Source organism: Arachis ipaensis, chromosome B06 (genome assembly GCF_000816755.2).
Source record: "Arachis ipaensis cultivar K30076 chromosome B06, Araip1.1, whole genome shotgun sequence".
NCBI lineage: Eukaryota > Viridiplantae > Streptophyta > Magnoliopsida > Fabales > Fabaceae > Arachis > Arachis ipaensis.
Genome location: NC_029790.2, coordinates 112,413,663 through 112,437,059, shown reverse-complemented (window position 1 = coordinate 112,437,059; position 23,397 = coordinate 112,413,663). Strand labels below are relative to the sequence as shown.

The 23,397-nt window shown below is 37.6% G+C and overlaps 1 protein-coding gene and 2 long non-coding RNA genes across 3 annotated transcripts in view; all 3 read right to left on the bottom strand.

The window, feature by feature from the left end:
- LOC107604946 (protein CLP1 homolog) overlaps positions 1-23,390 on the bottom strand; it is a 97,831-nt gene extending 74,441 nt beyond the window's left edge. The window contains exons 1-3 of the mRNA XM_021105627.1: positions 23,130-23,390; positions 22,981-23,025; positions 22,277-22,400 (exon numbers count right to left, since the gene is read on the bottom strand). Coding sequence (XP_020961286.1) covers positions 22,277-22,400; positions 22,981-23,025; positions 23,130-23,139 — 179 coding nt within the window. The 5' untranslated portion in view covers positions 23,140-23,390. The remainder of the gene's footprint in view (positions 1-22,276; positions 22,401-22,980; positions 23,026-23,129) is intronic.
- On the bottom strand, positions 5,927-6,208 carry LOC110263482. The gene is made up of 2 exons (XR_002349202.1): positions 6,120-6,208; positions 5,927-5,984 (listed from the first exon to the last, which is right to left on the bottom strand). It is a non-coding gene; the product is annotated as an uncharacterized LOC110263482 (long non-coding RNA).
- LOC110263483 lies at positions 6,378-6,836 on the bottom strand. Its single transcript, XR_002349203.1, has 2 exons — positions 6,767-6,836; positions 6,378-6,620 (listed from the first exon to the last, which is right to left on the bottom strand). It is a non-coding gene; the product is annotated as an uncharacterized LOC110263483 (long non-coding RNA).

Below are 23,397 nucleotides of genomic sequence, written 5' to 3'. Positions count from 1 at the left end.
ATGTGTGATGCCAGTGACCACGCCATTGGTGCAGTATTGGGACAGAGGCATAACAAGCTTCTGCACATCATTTACTATGCTATCCGTGTTTTGAATGACACACAGAAGAATTACACAACCACAGAAAAGGAGTTGCTTGCAGTGGTTTATGCCATTGACAAGTTCAGATCTTATTTAGTGGGATCAAAAGTGATTGTGTACACTGACCATGCTGCTCTGAAATATCTCCTCACAAAGCAGGATTCAAAACCCAGACTCATAAGATGGGTGTTGCTTCTGCAAGAGTTTGATATAGAAATAAGAGACAGAAAAGGGACAGAGAACCAAGTAGCAGATCACCTGTCCCGGATAGAACCAGTAGCAGGGGCGTCCCTCCCTCCTACTGAGATCTCTGAAACCTTTCCGGATGAGCAACTCTTTGCCATTCAAAAATTACCATGGTTTGCAGACATTGCAAACTATAAATCTTTGAGATTCATACCCAAAGAGTACAGTAAACAACAAATGAAAAAGTTGATTTCTGATGCAAAGTACTACTTGTGGGATGAACTATATCTCTTTAAGAGGTGTGCAGATGGAGTAATCCGCAGATGTGTGCCTAGAGAAGAGGCACAGAAGATCCTATGGCATTGCCATGGATCACAATATGGAGGACACTTTGGAGGTGAGCGAACAGCCACAAAGGTTCTCCAATGTGGTTTCTACTAGCCTACTCTCTATAGAGACTCCCGAGAGTTTGTACGTAACTGTGACAGTTTCCAGAGAGCTGGTAACCTTCCTCACCGTTATGCCATGCCTCAGCAAGGGATCCTAGAGATTGAGTTGTTTGATGTATGGGGTATTGACTTCATGGGACCTTTCCCACCATCATATTCAAACACTTATATTCTAGTGGCAGTAGACTATGTATCTAAATGGGTAGAGGCGATTGCAACACCCACTAATGATACTAAGACAGTGATGAAGTTCCTCCAAAAGCATATCTTCAGCAGATTCGGTGTCCCGAGGATACTGATCAATGATGGAGGCACTCATTTCTGCAATAAACAGCTTGACTCTGCTCTGGTCCGATATGGAATTAACCATAAAGTGGCCACTCCATATCATCCACAGACAAATGGGCAGACTGAAGTCTCAAATAGAGAACTTAAACGAATCTTGGAACGAACTGTAAGTACTTGTAGAAAGGATTGGGCAAGAAGTCTGGATGATACTTTTTGGGCATACAGAACAGCATTCAATATGGGAAACTGTCATATGCTTTGTGGGCATACTTTCGAAAATGCTAAAATTTATAAAGAGAAAGCAAAAAGGTGGCATGACAAAAAACTGTCATCTAGAGTCTTTAAGCCAGGACAGAAGGTTCTGCTGTTTAACTCTAGGCTCAGATTGTTCCCTGGGAAACTGAAATCCCGGTGGACAGGACCATATGTGATTACAAGTGTGTCACCATATGGTTATGTAGAGCTTCAGGATATTGACTCTGACAAAAAGTTCATTGTTAATGGACAGAGAGTCAAACATTATCTTGAAGGCAATGTTGAGTAAGAGTGCTCAAAACTGAGACTAAATTAAAAAGCTCAGTAAAGATCTAGCTAAAGACATTAAAGAAGCGCTTATTGGGAGGCAACCCAATCTTATTTATCTATGTTAATTACTTTTTCATTTCATTTTCCATTGTTATTTAATGTTTACTTTAGGTTGATGATCATGTGGAGTCATAAAAACAGCTGTAGAATTAAAGCGGTATCAAAAACAGCACACCCTGGAGGACAGGCTTACTGGCGTTTAAACACCAGTAAGGATAGCAGAATGGGTGTTTAACGCCCATGCAGGCAGCATTCTGGGCATTCAGAAAAATACCCAGTAAAGAAGGATTCTTGGCGTTTAACGCCAGCCAAGGTATCTGGCTGGGCGTTAAACACCCAAAAAGGCAGTCAAGTGGGTGTTAAACGCAAGAATGGATAGCATTCTGGGCGTTTAACGCCAGGATGACACAAGGGAGGTAATTTTGTTTCCAATTCAATTTTTTTCAATTTTTCATGCTTTAATTCATAATTTTTTTTGCATCAAACATATTTTAAACATTCATCTTTCAATTTCTATTTTCAAAAATTAATAATCTTTCCAATTCTTTTTAATTCTTTTTCAATCCTTTTCAATTCCTTCCAAAATGTTTTCAAAACTTACATATCTTTTCAAATTCTTTTCAACTCTTTTTAATTCTCTTGCATACAGTAATAAATTTTCAAAATTAATTACATTATTCTTCTTCTACTCCCTTCTATCTTATTTTGCTCGAGGACGAGCAAACCTTCTAAGTTTGGTGTGGAAAAAGCTTTGCTTTTTGTTTTTCCATAACCATTAATAGCACCTAAGGCCAGAGAAACCTCTAGGAAGAGGAAATGGAAGGCAGTTGCTTCCAACTCCGAGTCATGGAAAATGGAGAAATTCATCTCAAAAGCCCATCACTAGAAAGAGGATGGAGCAAAACAAGAGAGCCACTCATGGACCTCAACAGGAGCAACAAAGGCAAGGAAGAGATATTGAGGAGCTTAAGCACTCCATAGGATCTTCAAGAGGAAGAACTAGCCGCCGTCACTACGGTGGACCCGTTCTTTAATTTTCTTGTTCTTATTTTTCTATTTTTTTTATTTTTGTGCTTCATGTTTTGTCTATGTTTTTGTCTTTATTACATGATCATTAGTGTCTAGTGTTTATGTCTTAAAGCTATGAATGTTCCATGAATCCTTCACCTTTCTTAAATGAAAAATGTTTTCTGGAAAAGAAAAAGAAGTACATGAATTTCGAATTCTATTTTGAAAATAATCTAATTATTTTGATGTGGTGGCAATACTTTTTGTTTTCTGAATGAATGCTTGAATAGTGCATATTTTTTATAGTGAAGTTTATGAATGTTAAAATTGTTGGCTCTTGAAAGAATAATGAAAAAGGAGAAATGTTATTGATAATCTGTAAAATCATAAAATTGATTCTTGAAGCAAGAAAAAGCAGTGAAGAACACGAAGCTTGCGAAAAAAATAAAAAAAATGGTGAAAAAAAAAGAAAAAGAGAAAGCAAGCAGAAAAAGCCAATAGCCCTTTAAACTAAAAGGCAAGGGTAAAGAGGATCCAAGGCTTTGAGCATTAATGGATAGGAGGGCCCAAAGGAATAAAATCCTGGCCTAAGCGGCTAAATCAAGCTGTCCCTAACCATATGCTTGTGGCATGAAGGTCCAAGTGAAGAGCTTGAGACTGAGTGGTTAAAGTTGTGGTCCAAAGCAAAAAGAGTGTGCTTAAGAGCTCTGGGCACCTCTAACTGGGGACTCTAGCAAAGCTGAGTCACAATCTGAAAAGGTTCACCCAGTTATGTGTCTGTGGCATTTATGTATCCAGTGGTAATACTGGAAGACAAAATGCTTAGCGTCACGGCCAAGAATCATAAAGTAGCTGTGTTCAAGAATCAACATACTAAACTAGGAGAATCAATAACACTTTCTGAATTCTGAGTTCCTATAGATGCCAATCATTCTGAACTTCAAAGGATCAAGTGAGATGCCAAAACTATTCAGAAACAAAAAGGCTACAAGACCCGCTCATCTAATTGGAAATGAGCTTCATTGATATTTGGAATTCATTGTATATTCCCTTCTTTTTATCCTATTTTGTTTTTAGTTGCTTGGGAACAAGCAACAATTTAAGTTTGGTGTTGTGATGAGCGGATAATTTATACCCTTTTTGGCATTATTTTTACATAGTTTTTAGTATGTTTTATTTACTTTTTATTATATTTTTATTAGTTTTTATTCAAAAATCACATTTCTGGATTTTACTATGAGTTTTTGTGTTTTTCTGTAATTTCAGGTATTTTCTGGCTGAAATTGAGGGACCTGAGCAAAAATCTAATTCAGAGGCTGAGAAAGGACTGTAGATGCTGTTGGATTCTGACCATCCTGCACTCGAAGTGGATTTTCTGGAGCTACAGAAGCTCAATTGGCGCACTCTCAATTGCCTTGAAAAGTAGACATCTTGGGCTTTCCAGCAATATATAATACTCCATACTTTGCCTGAGATTTGATGGCCCAAACTGGCGTTAAAATTCAGCCTAAAACTTTCTGGCGTAAAACGCCAGAACTGGCATAATTCTTGGCGTTAAACGCCCATTCTGGCACCCAGGATGGCGATTAACGCCAATTTTGGGCATATGCACGTGAAAGCTTGAAAGCTCAGCCCAAGCACGCACTAAGTGGGTCCCAAAAGTGGATTTCTGTACTATCTGCACCTAGTTACTCATTTTCTGTAAACCAAAGTTACTAGTTTAGTATAAAAACTACTTTTAGAGATTCAGTTTACACCTCATGACAATTTACACTTCATATTGTATTTTCTACGGCATGAGTCTCTAAACCCCATAGGTGGGGGTGAGGAGCTCTGCTGTGTTTCAATGGCTTAATGCAATTACTACTATTTTCTATTCAATCACGCTTGATTCTATTCTAAGATACTCACTCGTACTTCAATATGGAGAATATGATGATCCGTGACACTCATCATTATCCTCAACCCTATGAACGCGTGCCTGACAACCACTCCATTCTATCTGAGCTCAACGTAGTCATTGGGCGACAGCATGAGTGCGTATCTCTTGGGTTTCTAATCCACGGACCGAGTCCGGAGGTTAGAACCTTCGTGGTATAAGCTAGAACCAATTAGCAGCATTCCTGGGATCCGGAAAGTCTAAACCTTGTTTGTGGTATTCAGAGTAGGATCCGAGAAGGGATGACTGTGACGAACATCAAACCTGCGAATGTTGGGCGCAGTGACAGTGTGCAAAAGGACAAGTGTCCTATTCCGACGCTAGTGGGAACCGACAGATGATTAGCCGTGCGGTAGCTGTACATGGTATTTTTCATCCGAGACGAGAAATCCGACAGTTGATTAGCCGTACAGAGATCGTACCTGGTATTTTTCATCCGAGAGGATAATAAAGCTTGCCATTGAAGGAAGCCATGCGTGTTTGGAGAAGAAGACAGTAGGAAAGCAGAGATTCAGATGACAGAGCATCTCCGGAACCTCAACCTGTTCCTCATTACTGAATCACAAGTACTATTTAATTTATGTTATTTATTTTTCATAAATACAATCACTCTTATCATTAATCTCCTGACTAAGATTTACAAAATAACCATAGCTTGCTTCAAGCCGACAATCTCCATGGGATCGATCCTTACTCACGTAAGGTATTACTTGGACGACCCAGTGCACTTGCTGGTTAGTTGTGCAGAGTTGTGGAAAGTGTAACCACAATTTCGTGCACCAGCCAATAAATTCGATCCTCTCATTGATGTCTGGCTATATTTGTTGTAAAGGATGGATTTGGGCTACAAGAATAACAATACCCCCTTACACTAATAACTAAATTTTAATTAGTTCAGCATAATAGGTGCCAACAAAGAACAGACAATATTCAAATAGTTTAAACTGAAATACTCTCAAACAGAAAAAATTATAAAAGGAAAATAGCAACATATGTTTAATGCAAGCAGAAGTATCATACTCTTATCCTAAAACTTCTGGCCTTCTAGCGGACTTTCACATTCCTGGATACAACTCCACCAGATGTTTGAAGTTTCACAACATCAACTTTGGGCTCTCCATTCAGGACATCTCTGAGCATGCTGTACAGTTTTTCCTATATGAAATCAAATGAAAAGCCTGAATAAGACACCAATCCACCCCAGAAGAAATCTATTAGTGAAAGAAGTATAAATGTGTGAACCCACACCCATCTCCTGTGTATAAGCAGGTACAATATTTGAGAATCAATTATTATTTTGGGGACAATCATCAAAAGAACTGGCTATCACCGCACAGCTTATACAGAAGGCACTATAATGCCTATTGGATAAAGATAAGGTAGGTTTCTACCTAACCCAAAACTAAGACAACATTGGCCTTAAGTGTACGAATTGCATGCAATAGCAACTGCAAGAAAAACCCAAAAACAAATGAGAAAGAGAGACAATTACAATTTAGATCTTTTTAATCAGAACTAGAAGTGTATTCTATATTTGAAAGGCATCCAATTTAATAATAACATCAAGTTCGAAGGTTAATTACATCATAGCCTACTCCCTCTATCCACCCCATGGTATTTATCACCATGCCCGAAGCACGAGATTCGGCTTTTCCAGCTAATTATCTCTCTAGCATCTGCCCTAGTTCCTTGACTAGCACTTTATACAATTCTACATTATTACTGTCAAAACCAAATAGTGTGAATTGCAATTGGATTCTCACGTCCTTCATGTATATCAACAACTTCCATTCTCTTAAATATTCAATTAAACAGAGGATATAAAAGTACAACAGAAATTACCTTGGAGTTGTATGGCCAAAAAAGTAAACAAGAGGCATCTCAAGAGTAATTCCTTCAACAGGGTCAATGGGCATTTCAATTGGTGTAGCAGCAATGCATCCAGGAATCGTTATAGATCCCTGTCCAATATCCAAGTCAACGAAGGTAGGCTTCGAACCTTGCTTAGCCGCTCAGCTAAGAAGCATCCTCGACAAGGTACTCTTTCCAGAGTCAGTAGGTCCTACAACAATCACTCTAGGCCCCTGGACAACCAAACCAGTTAATGCAATTCACACTCACATACACTAACAAACAAACAAAGCTTTTTGATGACTCTTTAGAAATTGTTCAGCATGATTTATACATAAAAATAAAACCTTTAGCATGAAAATGGATGACAAAGTCACACCTGAGAAGATTCAGAATCACCAGAGGATGAAGCTTTATCACAAGTTCTTTTGGCTTCTAATATAGCTTGCACATTAACATAGCTAACCATTGGTGTCTACAATCATACAATCAAACTCAAAGAATGACATTTTCCCTAAACAATTCAACCAAATCAAAGATTATAGTAGTAAAGCAGGTTTATCACTTTACCTCATCAGCAGTATAATCAGTTTTAGTAGTACCTTCCATTTCAGTGGTAGCACTGGTGCACGAATTGTGAATCACACTTTTCACAACTCGTACCACTAACCAGCAAGTGCACTGGGTCGTCCAAGTAATACCTTACGTGAGTAAGGGTCGAATCCCACGGAGATTGTTTGTTTGAAGCAATCTATGGTTATCTTGCAATTCTTAGTCAGGAAGTCAATTATATTTATCAGTTGAATTGTGAATAAACAAGAGAGCATGGGTTAAAAGTTACTTGTTATGCAGTAATGGAGAATATGTTGGAGTTTTGGAGATGCTTTGTCTTCTGAATCTCTGCTTTCCTCTGTTCTCTGATTCACGCACGCACGCCCTTCTATGGCAAGCTGCATTTTGGGGCATCACCGTTGTCAATGGTTAAATCCCCTCCTCTTATGAAAATGGTCTAAATGCTCTATCACAGCACGGCTAATCATCTGAGGTTCCCGATCATGCTGGAATAGGATTCACCCTCCTTTTGCGTCTGTCACTATGCCCAGCACTCGCGAGTTTGAAGCTCGTCACAGTCATTCAATTCCTGAATCCTACTCGCCTTCTCCATAGTTAGGCGCGAATGGATATCTTAGATAGGAACACGCATGTTTGAATGGAAAACAGAAATACTTGCATTAATTCATTGAGACACAACAGAGCTCCTCACCCCCAACAATGGAGTTTAGAGACTCATGCCGTCAAAGAGTACAAAATTTAGATCTAAAATGTCATGAGATACAAAATAAGTCTCTAAAAGTTGTTTAAATACTAAACTAGTAGCCTAGGTTTACAGAAATTAAGTAAACTATAACAGATGGTATAGAGATCCACTTCTGGGTCCCACTTGGTGTGTGCTGGGGCTGAGACTTAAGCAATTCACGTGCATAGGGCCATTTTGGGCGTTCAACGCCAGGTTTGGATCCATTTCTGGCGTTGAACTCCAACTTTTAATCCTTTTCTGGCGCTGGACGCCAGAATTGGGTAGAGAACTGGCGTTGAACGCCAGTTTACGTCGTCTATCCTTAAGGTCACCTATGGACCACCCAAGAGCTGTCTTGTGTGTCCTTAGCACTTGAACAAGTGCTTCCTCTTCCTGTGAATTTAAGGCAGAGCTTATGATCACTGGAAATGTGTCACCTTCTCCCAGAAATGCATATTTCAAGGATGGTGGTAATGGCTTGAGCTCGGGTTTAGGAGGTTTTTCTTTTTCCAGAAAAATTCTCAGAGGCTCTTTCATGTCCTCTGAATTCTCCAAGTCAGGCTTAACATCTTTAAAGATGTTTTCCAACTCTGATTCGAGACTCTCAGCCATGTTGATCTCTTCTACTAAAGAATCAATAAGATTAACTTTCATGCAGTCTTTTGATGTGTCAGGATGCTGCATGGCTTTGACAGCGTTCAACTTAAACTCATCATCATTGACTCTCAGGGTTATCTCTCCCTGTTGGACATCAATGAGAGTTCGTCCAATTGCTAGGAAGGGTCTTCCTAGAATGAGAGTAGCACTCTTGTGCTCCTCCATTTCCAACACAACAAAGTCAGTAGGAAAGGCGAATGGCCCAACTCTGACAATCATGTCTTCAATCATGCCTGATGGGTATTTAGTGGAGCCATCAGCAAGTTGGAGACATATCCGGGTCGGTTTAACTTCTTCAGTTAAGCCAAGCTTTCTGATAGTGGATGCAGGTATTAGGTTGATGCTTGCCCCAAGATCACATAAAGCTGTCTTGGTGCATTGACCTTCTAATATGCATGGTATCAGAAAACTCCCAGGGTCCTTGAGCTTCTCAGGAAAGCTTTTCAGAATTACTGCACTGCATTCTTCAGTGAGGAGAACTCTTTCTGTTTCTCTCCAATCCTTTTTATGACTCAAGATCTCTTTCATGAACTTGGCATAAGAAGGTATTTGCTCAAGTGCTTCTGCAAATGGAATCTTTATTTCAAGAGTCCTGAGGTAATCTGCAAAGCGAGCAAATTGCTTATCCTGCTCCTCTTTCTAGAGTTTTTGAGGATAAGGTATCTTGGCTTTATATTCTTCAACCTTAGTTGCTGTAGGTTTATTGTCTACAGAAGTGGTTGAAGAAGCCTTTTTAGAGGGGTTGTCATCAGCACGTGTGTGTGTGTCTGATCCCTCACTGGCAATTGAGTGCCAGAGTTAGAAGCTGGAATGACGTGAGATGCCAACTCATTGTCTGTTCCTGGCGTCTGAACGCCAGAACTGTGCCCATTTTGGGCGTTCAGCGCCAGGTCTTGCCCATTTTGGGTGTTCAACGCCAGATTCTTACCTATTTCTGGCGTTGAACGCCAGTTCTGCCTTGTTTCTGGCGTTGAACGCCAGTCCTGAGTATGGTCTGGGCGTTCAGCGCCAGCTTTCCACCAAATTTCTGGCGTTTTAATTCCAGAATTACTTTTCCCTGGGCTCTTACTGTCCTCAGGTGAATTTTGGGTGGTTTGCTCATTTCTTAGCTTTTTATTGATTCAGGAATTTTTCTGTCAGCTGTTTCTATGTCCTTATGCTGGCCTTAGGTTGGTTATTCAACCACCTCTTAGCTTGATCTTTTACAGCAAATGGAAACAGTAATAGTCTGTAGACATTCTAATCTATTTCTTTATCATGTACTGTATCAGCAATCTGTAGAAACTGTGCCAGAAACTCTGTAGGTTCTTCCTGTGGAAGACCGGAATATTGGCAACTTTGCTGCACCATGATAATGAGCTGAAGATTCAACTCAAAGCTACTGACTCCAATGGAGGGTATGCAGATGCTACTCCCATATGAAGCAGTAGAGGGGTTAGAATATGACCCCAGAGTCCTCCTGGACTGTTTATTTCCGCTTATGTCCATGATGGAGAAAGGGAGATGATGTAAAATAGAGAAAATATTTTTATTTATTTATTTATTTATTTATTTCAAAAATGAAATAAATTAAAATAAAATAAATAAAAAAATGAGTGAAGAATTTCGAAAAACTGAGGAGAGAGAAAGTGGTTAGGAAGTTTTGAAAAGGATATGATGATTTTTTTGAAAAAGGTTTTAAATTTTGAAATAAAAATCTGAATTTTAGAAATAGATTTCGAAAATTTGCTTTTAAAACAGAGAGAAAAGATATTTTTGAATTTAAAGAGGAGAGAGAAAAACAATAAGATAGCACAAGATTTAAAATTTTTAAATCTGATGCTCCTTGTTTTCGAAAATTTTTAAGGGAAAAACACTAAAGAACACCAAACTTAAAGATTTTAAGATCAAGACACAAGGAAAACTCAAGAACACTTTGAAGATTCACAAGAACACAAGAACACGAAGGAAGAACACCAAACTTAAAATTTTTAGAAAACCAAACTAAAATTTTCGAAAAACACAGAGAAATCAACAAGAAAACACCAAACTTAAAGTTTGGCACAAGATTTAATAGAAAATTTATTTTTGAAAAAGATTTTAATAAGAAAATAAGGATTCTAAAGTTTTAGCATGACAATAATACGAGACTCTAAACAAAAAGAGAAATTTTTCCTAATCTAAGCAACAAAATAAACCGTTAGTTGTCCAAACACGAACAATCCCCGGCAACGGCACCAAAAACTTGGTGCACGAATTGTGAATCACACTTTTCACAACTCGTACCACTAACCAGCAAGTGCACTGGGTCGTCCAAGTAATACCTTACGTGAGTAAGGGTCGAATCCCACGGAGATTGTTTGTTTGAAGCAATCTATGGTTATCTTGCAATTCTTAGTAAGGAAGTCAATTATATTTATCAGTTGAATTGTGAATAAACAAGAGAGCATGGGTTAAAAGTTACTTAATTGTTATGCAGTAATGGAGAATATGTTGGAGTTTTGGAGATGCTTTGTCTTCTGAATCTCTGCTTTCCTCTGTTCTCTGATTCACGCACGCACGCCCTTCTATGGCAAGCTGTATGTTGGGGCATCACCGTTGTCAATGGTTACATCCCCTCCTCTTATGAAAATGGTCCAAATGCTCTGTCACAGCACGGCTAATCATCTGAGGTTCCCGATCATGCTGGAATAGGATTCACCCTCCTTTTGCGTCTGTCACTACGCTCAGCACTCGCGAGTTTGAAGCTCGTCACAGTCATTCAATCCCTGAATCCTACTCAGAATACCACAGACAAGGTTTAGACTTTCCGGATTCTCATGAATGCCGCCATCAATCTAGCTTGTACCACGGAGATTCTGATTAAGGAATCTAAGAGATATTCATTCAATCTGATGTAGAACGGAGGTGATTGTCAGACACACGTTCATGGATTGAGGAAGGTGATGAGTGTCACTGATCATCACCTTCTCCATAGTTAAGCGCGAATGGATATCTTAGATAGGAACACGCATGTTTGAATAGAAAACAGAAATACTTGCATTAATTCATCGAGACACAGCAGAGCTCCTCACCCCCAACAATGGAGTTTAGAGACTCATGCCGTCAAAGAGTACAAAGTTTAGATCTAAAATGTCATGAGATCCAAAATAAGTCTCTAAAAGTTGTTTAAATACTAAACTAGTAGCCTAGGTTTACAGAAATTGAGTAAACTATAACATATGGTATAGAGATCCACTTCTGGGGCCCACTTGGTGTGTGCTGGGGCTGAGACTTAAGCAATTCATGTGTATAGGGCCATTTTGGGCGTTCAACGCCAGGTTTGGATCCATTTCTGGCGTTGAACTCCAACTTTTAATCCTTTTCTGGCGCTGGACGCCAGAATTGGGCAGAGAACTGGCGTTGAACGCCAGTTTATGTCATCTATCCTTGAGCAAAGTATGGACTATTATATATTTCTGGAAAGCCCTGGATGTCTACTTTCCAACGCAATTAGAAGCACGCCATTTCGAGTTCTGTAGCTCCAGAAAATCCACTTTGAGTGCAGGGAGGTCAGAATCCAACAGCATCAGCAGTCCTTTTTCAGCCTGAATCAGATTTTTGCTCAGCTCCCTCAATTTCAGCCAGAAAAATACCTGAAATTATAGAAAAACACACAACTCATAGTAAAGTCCAGAAATATGAATTTTTTCTAAAAACTAATGAAAATAAATTAAATACTAACTAAAACATACTAAAAACTAAATGAAATTAACCCCAAAAAGCATATAAAATATCCGCTCATCAAGCACCATACCAAGTAAAAACCTAAATGAAAAATCAAAGGTAAGTAAGAGCAATAACAATAACAATAACAATGATGAATATGGAAGAATAGTAGAATATGAATTTGCATACAGCGAATTTGAATCGGGGAGGGAAGTTGAGCCAAATTTCGGGTGCAAGCTCAGTGCCAAAAATTGATAAACCCCATTTGTAGGATTTATCTTGTGCTTAATTTAGGGGATTTTATAACCTTTTACCCACATTTATCCAATGAAATAGCATGGTTTTATAACTTCTCCTTTAATTGTACTTAAGAGTGAAAACATGCTTTTTAGGTCCTTAATTGTTTAATCTTGATTTATCTTTGATTCCATTAGATGCCTTGATATGTTTGTTAAGTGATTTCAGATTTAGGAGGCAAATATTGGATCAAGGGAATGACGGAAAAGCATGTAGAAATGGAGAACTCATGAAGAAATGAAGGAATCGCAAAAGCTGTCAGGCCGACCTCTTCGTACTTAATTGACCATAACTTGAGTTACAGAGGTCCAAATGATGCGGTTTTACTTGTCTTGGAAAGCTAACATTCGGGGCTTCGAAACGATATAAGATTTGCCATAGTTGCTACACGTATGGTGACACATACATGCACTGTACGCGCACACGTTGTTGCTGCCATATGATCCACTTAAAGCAATACGTGGCCAGCGAATTCTAAAGCCTTGTGGGCCCAATCCAACTCATTTCTGATGCTATTTGACCCAAGGATTGAAGAGGGATGAGACATGAAGCCATTAATTTAGTTTTATTTTAGTTTTCACATGCTTTAGTTAGTTTCTAGAGAGAGAAGCTCTCTCTTCTCTCTAGAATTAGGAGTAGGTTAGATCTAGATTAGGAATTCTTAGATCTAGGTTAATTTCATACTTTGATTTACTTTTCCTTTTGCAATTCTTCTTCTTCTACCTTTTCTCTCTCTAGTTTAGCATTTAATTCATGTAATTCTCTATTTTTATGTTGATGCACTTTTGTTCTTCTATCTCTCTTTTAATGCAATTTATGATTCATGTTCTTTTATTGTTGATTTGATTTGTTGTTGTTTAATTTCTTGCAATTGAGTAATGTAGATTTACATTCCTTGTAATTTTACTATGCTTTCCTTTTATGCCTTCTAACTGTTTGATAAAATTCTTAGTTGGATTTTAGAGTAGAATTTTAGTGCTCTTGGCTTGGGAAGGTAACTTAGGAACTCTTGAGTTACTAATGTCCAAGTGATTGATGATTGGAAGCCATTAACGCTAGATCTCACTAATTGATTTGGTGGAGAACTAGGACTTATGGTCTTGGATTGACATAGCTCACTTGACTTTCCTCAGGGGTTAACTTAGTGGGGTTGGTCCTTGCCAATTCTCATGTTGTGGTTAGTGATAAGGATAGAGATCCTTGACCACCAACCTTTGCCAAGACCTTTTTAGTTGTTAGTTTATTTTTATTGTCATTTCATTTCTTGTCTCTTATCCCAAAAACCCCAAAACATACCTCATAACCAATAACAAGACACTCTATCAATTCCTAGGGAGAACGACCCGAGGTTCAATACTTCGGTTTATAAATTTAGGGATTTGTACTAGTGACAAACAATCTTTTGTATGAAAGGACTATTGTTGGTTTAGAAACTATATTACAACGAGAATTTATTGTGAAATTCTAAACCACACAAAAGTCTAATCATCAAAATGGCGCCGTTGCCAGGGAATTGCAATGGTGTTATGTTATTGGTTATTGTATATATGTGAATATTGTGAATAGCTTGATTTTTGGATTGCTTGTTAGTTTTTGCTAAGTTTAGGACTTTGTTTCATTCTTTCTTATTAGATTTTGTTTCTTATTTTCTCTTTTCATTATGAATTCTCACTTTGGCTATGAGTTTGATTCTCACTATGTTGTAGGGAATGAGAGCTTCAATGAGGATGTGTATCAAAGATGGGACAATCAAAGGTGGGAGGAGCCATATGCATATGATCAATCCTCTTGGCAACAACCTCCACCAATGCACTATGAAGAAGAGTCATTCTATGATGCATATCAATCCAATAGCTATGGTGAATCTCCTTGTGACTTTCAAGAACCACCACCATATGCCTATGAGTCATATCCTTAACATGAACCTCAACCATACTCATAAGCCTCCTTTCACCAAACACCTCCATATGACCTTGATCTATATCTACCATACCAACCACCTTTTGAACCATATGAGACATACATGGAACCACCACTCCAAGATCACTACTCCCAAGAACCACCTCAATATATACCACCATACCCTTACCACAACACACTACCACATCCTTACCAAGAAGAACCACCTTCCTATTATGAACCCTTTCTCCAAGACAATGAACCCTCTTATCCACCCCAATCCTCAAAGGATGAAACCCTTAGCCTTATACTTCAAAGGCAAGGAGAAATACAAAGGGAGACACTAGAATTTGTGGCTACCTTGACCAAGGTAGTAAGCATTTTAGTCTCCCAATATTTGAGCACTCAAAGCACTTCCATGGTCACATGTGGAGAATCAATTGAAAAGCATAGCATGAAGGAGAGATTGGAAACTCCGGTGGAGAATGAGGGATGTTATTTTGTATTAGAGCAATTGGAGGAGCCTATGATCATTGAAGAAGAGGAAGAAGTTGTTGAAGACTTAGGAGATGCGGAACCTCCTTGGAAACCTAGAGTTGAAGAAAACCTCTCCAAGAAGGTTGAATTTGATGTTGAGGAGGAGAGTGCACAACCTCCAAAACAACTTTTGAATGAAGACTTGGAGGGAATGAAGCAAGAATTGAGTTCCCTTGGTGATGAAGATCATGCATCCAACCTTCTTGGTGGTGAATCCTTTGAATTTGAAGAACCTTCTCCCAATGAGATAGAAAGTGATGTAGAGGTAGATTTCTCTCAACCTCCCATTTATGATTTGAGTGATGGAGAAGAGTTGGATGAAAATGATGAACAAAGGATTGAAAGTGAAGAAGTTTGTGAAGAAGTAGAGGTTGACAAGGAAGAACATAAGGGAGTAAAGCTTGCTAGCACATTGGAGATACCTCTCCCCAAGCCATCACCATCCACTCTTTCATTCAAGTGGGTAAATTCCTTATACTTAAGTTTTATTATTCCCCTTGAATATGGTTTACTTGAGATGGATGGTCAACTTAGATATATTTGTGGCTTTAAGAGCAAAAGGGAGATGGCTAATCGTTGGAAATATCATTCTAGGTTCATGATGGCTACATGTTCAAAGCTTAATTGCAACGGTTGGTATAGAACTAGATTACTTGGGTCTAGGATGTTGTTTGGTCACTTACATGAGAATTCCAAGATTATGCCACCCAAATGGAATAATGATAATCAACTCAAAGATGGGTGTAGAAACAAGATATGGGATCCCGGCATACATGAGGATCAACTTTGGGAGCCCATAGTCTATGAAGAACTCCATCAAAGCTTGGGAGAATTGAACTTGAAGAGTAGAGCTCATTGGAAATGCAAGTATTGGTGGATATTCAAGGATGGTTTCAAGCACAAGCCACCTTGAGAGGAGCTCCCCATAAGTCCAACTTAAGGACAATAAACAAAAGTGCTAGGTGGGAGACACCCCACCATGGTAACTTCTTTTCATTTTCTCTTTTTGTACATATTGGTAATTAGTTTAAATTCATGTTTTTGGTTGATTTGTTAAGCATAATTGATAGTTTAGTATGTTAAATAAGGTTTTATGGTATTTTGGTGGCTGTTTGGAGGTTTGGAATGCTTGGATTGGTGCAAAAACATAGAAAAATTTTGAAAAAAAAAAACATAGCACCATCCGCGCGTACGCGTGCATCAAGCATTTTCGCCTACCCACGCGGACGCGCCATGTACGCGTACGTGTGGATTGAGAAATTCCACCCCCAAGACAAAAACCCGAGAGTTGTGCGAATATTGCGCGCGCATTGTGCCTTTCGCATAAACCAACTCGCGCGTACGCGCCACTCTCGAAATAAGCCATCGACGCGGACGCGCCATGTACGTGTACGCGTCGCGTCCATTGCACCACCATCCGCGCGCGCGCGCCATGCGCGCATATGCGCGGATGTCCTTCCTTCAACACATCTCTTTTCTTCTCCTCTTTCCATTTCTTTCCTTCTCCTTTCTTCTTCCCTTCTTCTACCCCTCATCCAACACTCCCAAACACCATTGATAACCATTTATTTTAGTTAACTAATTAGTTAGTTAGTTAGTTGATTAGTTAATTTTAGTTAGTTTTCATTTTATTTCCTCTTTTTCATTGTAAGTGTTGGATTGTTATTCTTGTTTACCATTAATTGTTGCTGAGTACTAAGCGGGATGTTATCTCAACATCATTATGTTTATAAACTTTGTTGGATTCTATTTTTGAGGTTATATTTTGCTACTTGGTTTTGAGTTTTTCATGCTTCACTTTTGTGAATACCAAGTACATGACATTGCCTTCAAGCTTTTAAATCCTTTTGAATTGCATGACTTGGCCACCATGTGATTTGAACCTTACTCTTTGATTAGGCAACTTTTTGATGGATGATGTTGTGCATTTACCTTAATGCATTGTACTTCATGATCATATGCATCCATATGCTTTTAGCTTGAATGCTCTCATGCTTCTTTAATGCTTGTTTTACCTTACAAGTTTACTTAAAGCATCTCAAGCACACTAGGATGAATGATGTACATGCTTCTTTTGTGACATAACTTTTATGCTAATGTGTGTTCTAAAAGGCGCCTAATTTAGAACTCACATCCCTATTTTCCTAATGTCACACTAATTCACTCACTCAATTCTAGTGATTAGTACCTCATTCCAACAATGTATGCTTCCTTGTTTTTGTGTTCTCTCATCTTATGGTGTTATATTTTTGTTTTTCATGAATGATGCACCGCAAGCAAAAATGGAAGCGGAAGAAAGAACACGCAGTAAACGGTTGATCTACCAGCTGAAGGTAGCAATCCAGAGAGTCGCCATACCCCCTTGCTCATCTTTGCATGCACCGAAAACGGTGCAAACTTTTAAGTGTGGGGAGGTCGTCCGACCAGTCGGCGATTTTGGGTGACAAGTTTCTAATTCCAATACTTTTGCATTTCATTTTAGGTTTTTAGGATTTTTGTTGCATTTTCTTAATTTTGCATATATATACACAATAAGCTTAGTCAAAATAATGAGATTTTTTTTTCAAGAATTCTATCTATAGGGCACCAATTGATTTGAGTGAAAACTTTTGCATAGAACTTGCTTGAATTATATATATATTGTGGAACATGATTTTTGAGCTAAGAACACAAGCTTGTGAGATTTGAGCCTAATGGTGTGGTTACATCTTATAACCACTTATTTTTCTTCTTGTGTGCATTATTCTCTTTCTATGATTGTAATATTTGATTTGTTTGATTCTTTATATCCATTATTTTGTGTATTCATGCACTTATATAATTGAGGCCATCATTTCATTTAGCTCACTTACCCAAAAAAGCCTTACCCTTTATCATCCATTGTTAGCAACTTTGAGCCTACGATTAACCCACTTTGTTCTTAATTTAGCACATTACAAGCCTTAAAGCAAAAAACAATAAATGTCCTTTATTTAGATCTTTGATTAGCTTAGGCTAGAGTGTGTGTATCATTCAAGTGTGGGAACCTTGGGACATTGGGTGAATAAAAAGGTAGTCTTGTATTTTTGTTGAAAATATTAGGAATTGGGTGCATGCTCATGTATTAATCGAATGTAAAACCTTATGCATTAATGTTTTTTTATATATTGTAAAGCAAAAGAAAGAAAAATGAGAAAGATAAAAGAAAAAGAAAAAAAATATGGAAAAAAAAAGAAAAAAAAAAGAAAAAGAAGAAAAAAAAATAAAGAAATAAAAAGGGGATGAAATGCCCCAAAGCAAAGCGAAGCTTAATAAAGATCAATGCATAAGTGTTGTGAAGTGAAAAGAAAATGCATGAGTATGTGAAAAAGTGAGAAAAATGGGTAGTTAGGTTAGAACTTAATTGTATAGGACGTCATAGGTTAGGTGGGAAGTTTAAGCTTATCAAAGATTCAAATTTCAAGCTCACTTGACCAAATATGCATCCTTACCTTAACCCTAGCCCCATTACAACCTATGAAAAGACCTCATGATACTTGTATGCATGCATTGAATAAATTTTGATTGTTAGAAGAAAAATAAATCTTGGAAAGCATGATTAGGGGAGAATTGAGTGAATCAACCCTAAACACTTGAGCGAATAGAGTGCAAACACATCCGGTGAGGGTTTGATGCTCAATTACATGTTTTCACCTATGAACATCATTCTTCATGCAAGTTTGTAAAAATATTTAATAGCTCAATTCAATTGTGGTTTGGCACCGTTGTTAATACCTTTGGCCCTTGTGCATATATGTATCCTTGGGAATTGATTTATTTTGACCAAGCAATTGCATTCATGTAGATAGTTGCATATAGTTTAGGTTGCATTTAGATGAGATTTCATTGAATAAATGTTGATACCCTTTACTTTCTCTTGGTATAAACATGAGGACATGCTTGGTTTAAGTGTGGGGAGGTTGATAAACCCCATTTGTAGGATTTATCTTGTGCTTAATTTAGGAGATTTTATAACCTTTTACCCACATTTATCCAATGAAATAGCATGGTTTTATAACTTCTCCTTTAATTGTGCTTAAGAGTAAAAACATGCTTTTTAGGTCCTTAATTGTTTAATCTTGATTTACCTTTGATTCCATTAGATGCCTTGATATGTTTGTTAAGTGATTTCAGATTTAGGAGGCAAATATTGGATCAAGGGAATGAAGGAAAAGCATGTAGAAATGGAGAACTCATGAAGAAATGAAGAAATCGCAAAAGCTGTCAAGCCGACCTCTTCGCACTTAATTGACCATAACTTGAGCTACAGAGGTCCAAATGATGCGGTTCTAGTTGCGTTAGAAAGCTAACATCCGGGGCTTCAAAATGATATAATATTTGCCATAGTTGCTACACGTATGGTGACGCATACACGCACTGTACGTGCACATGTCGTTGCTGCCATATGATCCACTTAAAGCAATACGTGGCCAGCGAATTCTAAAGCCTTGTGGGCCCAATCCAACTCATTTCTGATGCTATTTGACCCAAGGATTGAAGAGGGATGAGACATGAAGCCATTAGTTTAGTTTTATTTTAGTTTTCACATGCTTTAGTTAGTTTCTAGAGAGAGAAGCTCTCTCTTCTCTCTAGAATTAGGAGTAGGTTAGATCTAGATTAGGAATTCTTAGATCTAGGTTAATTTTATGCTTTGATTTACTTTTCCTTTTGCAATTCTTCTTCTTCTACCTTTCCTCTCTCTAGTTTAGCATTTAATTCATGCAATTCTCTACTTTTATGTTGATGCACTTTTGTTCTTCTATCTCTCTTTCAATGCAATTTATGATTCATGTTCTTTTATTGTTGATTTGATTTGTTGTTATTTAATTCCTTGCAATTGAGTAGTGTAGATTTACATTCCTTGTAATTTTACTATGCTTTTCTTTTATGCCTTCTAAGTGTTTGATAAAATGCTTAGTTGGATTTTAGAGTAGAATTTTAGTGCTCTTGGCTTGGGAAGGTAACTTAGGAACTCTTGAGTTACTAATGTCCAAGTGATTGACGATTGGGAGCCATTAACGTTAGATCTCACTAATTGATTTGGTGGAGAACTAGGACTTATGGTCTTGGATTGACATAGCTCACTTGACTTTCTTCTACTATTAGTTAGGGGTTAACTTAGTGGGGTTGGTCCTTGCCAATTCTTATATTGTGGTTAGTGATAAGGATAGAGATCCTTGACCACCAACCTTTGCCAAGACCTTTTTAGTTGTTAGTTTATTTTCATTGTCATTTACATTTCTTGTCTCTTATCCCAAAAATCCTAAAACATACCTCATAACCAATAACAAGACACTCTATTGCAATTCCTAGGGAGAACGACCTGAGATTCAATACTTCGGTTTATAAATTTAGGGGTTTGTACTAGTGACAAATAATCTTTTGTATGAAAGGACTATTGTTGGTTTAGAAACTATATTACAACGAGAATTTTTTGTGAAATTCTAAACCACACAAAAGTCTAATCATAAAAAATCTCGGCATTTCCATTGAGAAGACGAAGGCAAAGAGGAGCATGGTTTCCAACCTCAATCCGGAACTCGCTTTCTTTCTCCAATTTCACCTGCTGCTTCACCCCTGAGCTCGATTGCCCGCCACCGTGCGCTATTGCCATCGATACGCTATCACAATTCCCAGTTCAGAAAGAGAATTCTATTTCACTATTTATATCAAACGATACAACTCAAATATCCAGTAACAAAAAGAAAATCAAGGGTTTTTGCTTCATCAATTATTCACTCACTCTTCTCCAAGTCCCTAACACATTTTTTGGAAACTGTTAACATTACGAGCGTTGGCAAAGACTAAAGAGAAGACCATTTTTGGAAAAATAGAAGAAGATATTATTATTATTCATTTTTTTTGTGTATTTTTTTTAATTATTCTTCTTTGAGTAAAGTAACAACTAGATCTTCAAGAATTTTAACTTTGGACTAATTAGACCTTGAAGAAAAAAAAAGTACCAATTAGATCCTCCATGAAAGCAAACAGTGGACATGTATATCCTTCCATCAATAATTAGCGAAACGAAACGAAGTTGTCCATGTATTTTGTTACATAATAGTGTGTGTTCTGTTGTTGCCACATGAACATAGAAACGACATATTTTTAGACAGTGAAGTATTTATTATCCTTTGAGTTTCTATATAATCTTTATTAACTACTTTCTATTTACTTCGAATCTTACCAAAACATGTAAAGTTTCGCTCCAAAATTATTACCAATGTGACTATCTTTTATAAATAGACATGTCATATTAGTTAACGGTACATATAAGTACCACCGTTAAATTTTACACGATGAATTGATAGAAGGACATAACGTGTCCATTGTTTGCTATCGTGGAAAACCAAATTGCTACTTTTTTTCTTCAAGCGCTAATAAGTTTGAGGTCAAAATTTTCAAGAACCTTATTGCATAGTTGCCAGAACTGAACTGATAATCAAACCGTTCAAACTACTGGATCACTGGTTTAACCGGTGGATCATTGGTAGAACCGATTGACTCGGTCTTACGTATAAAAAATATAAAATAATCAAAAACTTAAATTTAAAATTTGAAATACATAACTTCAGCAACAAATTCAACTGATGATTTTAATCAACAAAAAAATTAGCTCCGTGATATTTTCAGCAACAAATCCAAGTTCAATCACAATTTACCATAGTTGTCAGAACCGATCCAGTCAGATTACTGAGTCATTAGGTTCTGGTTCAACCAGTAGGTCAGAATTAAACCGATTGACCCAATCTTATTTAAATAAAAATATAAAATAATCAAAAATTTAAAATTAAAATTTAAAATATATATCTTCACTGCCATTTTAACAATAATCAAGTCTCGAATTCTACAAATAACTAATACAAAAAAAATTCAATAAGCTAAACAGCAAGCTCCAATAAAAATAGCCTATCATCTAATCTAATGATAGCAAGGTTCTGAGAACCGGACCAGTCATCAAACCGTTCTAGTCACTGGTTTACTGGTTCACTGGTCCAACCGATCCAACCGGTGATTCAACCGGAAAAACCATTTTAGAATAGAATAATAAATAAATTATAAATAAACATCCTAAAATATAATTATAGTCTAATATAAATCTTAAAATAGGATTAGTAACAATGGAATGTAAAGGGACCTGATGCTATGGAACACCAGCAGCCACTGTTGCTACATTACCAGCTGAATTCCTGAATTGAATCAGAAAAATAAAGTGAACATTCTAACAGGTCAACACTCAACAACACAAACTTCCCAATATAGAATAGTAATCATTAATTGGCCCAAGCGAGAAATATTGTAATTTGATTTTGGCATAGTTCCCATTTACATTCATAATTGTTCATGTTGAGAGTAAACGGAACTATTAAAATTATCAAACATTTAACACCATAAGCATCTTAGTATTGACACGAAATAATTGCAGTCAGCACATTGAAATTTTGCTTATAAAACAACCACCATAAGTTATCAAGTATGCTCAACACTATCTCATACCTTCCTCCTGATAACTGTTGAGCAGTGCTGTGAGTATATGAGTCTAAAGGTTGATCCGGGCTACTATTATCCAAGAGTCTAGCTTGAAGACTTGAATCTGAATTTAGAGCAGAAGCTGCTTGACCTTGACCAAAATCAAGTGGTCAGGTATACTACAGTTTAAGCTTTCAACATTACAATCCAATTTGACATAGCCCCAACAAAATAACTTCTTTCTTATGAGAGAAGAAACCCAATTTAGTTATTGCTAATTAGAATTGTTCATTCAAGCAAGTATGTAACATTTCACACATTCCCAATAATGAAGTAAACTTCTGAAGGTAAGAAAAGTACATAATCATCTTATATATATAATCAGAAGTCAACTATAAGATAAAAATAGTATTTGAAAACAAAAGAATCCATCTGAGTGTTGCCAAATGCTTTAAATCTTAGGAAAATTCTCTTCTCAAGAACTAGTTACACAACTTCATACTTATATTCAGATAGCAACCAAGCTCATGCCAACAAGCAAGTAGTCCACTGGTAAAACACTATCAGCAACTAGTAAAACACTATCAGCAACTGGTAAAACAAATTTTAATACATACAGATTTTCACCATACAATCAGAACCATACATACAAATTTGAAAATTTGTAAAATTTCCACCATTAGCAACCAGTAAATACAAGATAGAACCAAAAGAAAAATTGAAGAACTAACCTTCAGAACCAAACTTGAAACAGTTAAAACCAAGACCGAAGCAGACTTGAAGAAAAATGAAACCAAACTTGAAATAGTTGAAACCAAGACCGAACCAAACTTGAAACAGTTGAAACCCTCAGTGAAGATATAGACGAGAAGCCACTAACCTGGGTCCATGCCGAGAAGCCAGCGAAGATGAAGAGCCGAAGAGGACCTGCCGAGTTACTGGGTTAGGCGGTGACGATGGAGGACCTGGGTTAGGCGGCGATGATGGAGGAAGAAGCGGCGGTGCTGACGACCTGGGACGGCGGCGGCGCTGAGGACCTGGGTTAGGCGGCGACGATGGAGGGCTAGGTGGCTAGGGTTTCTTTGATTCAAAACATGAATGAATGAATTATTGGGGGAAGAGGGGGGGTTGGGTCACGAGGGGGGGTT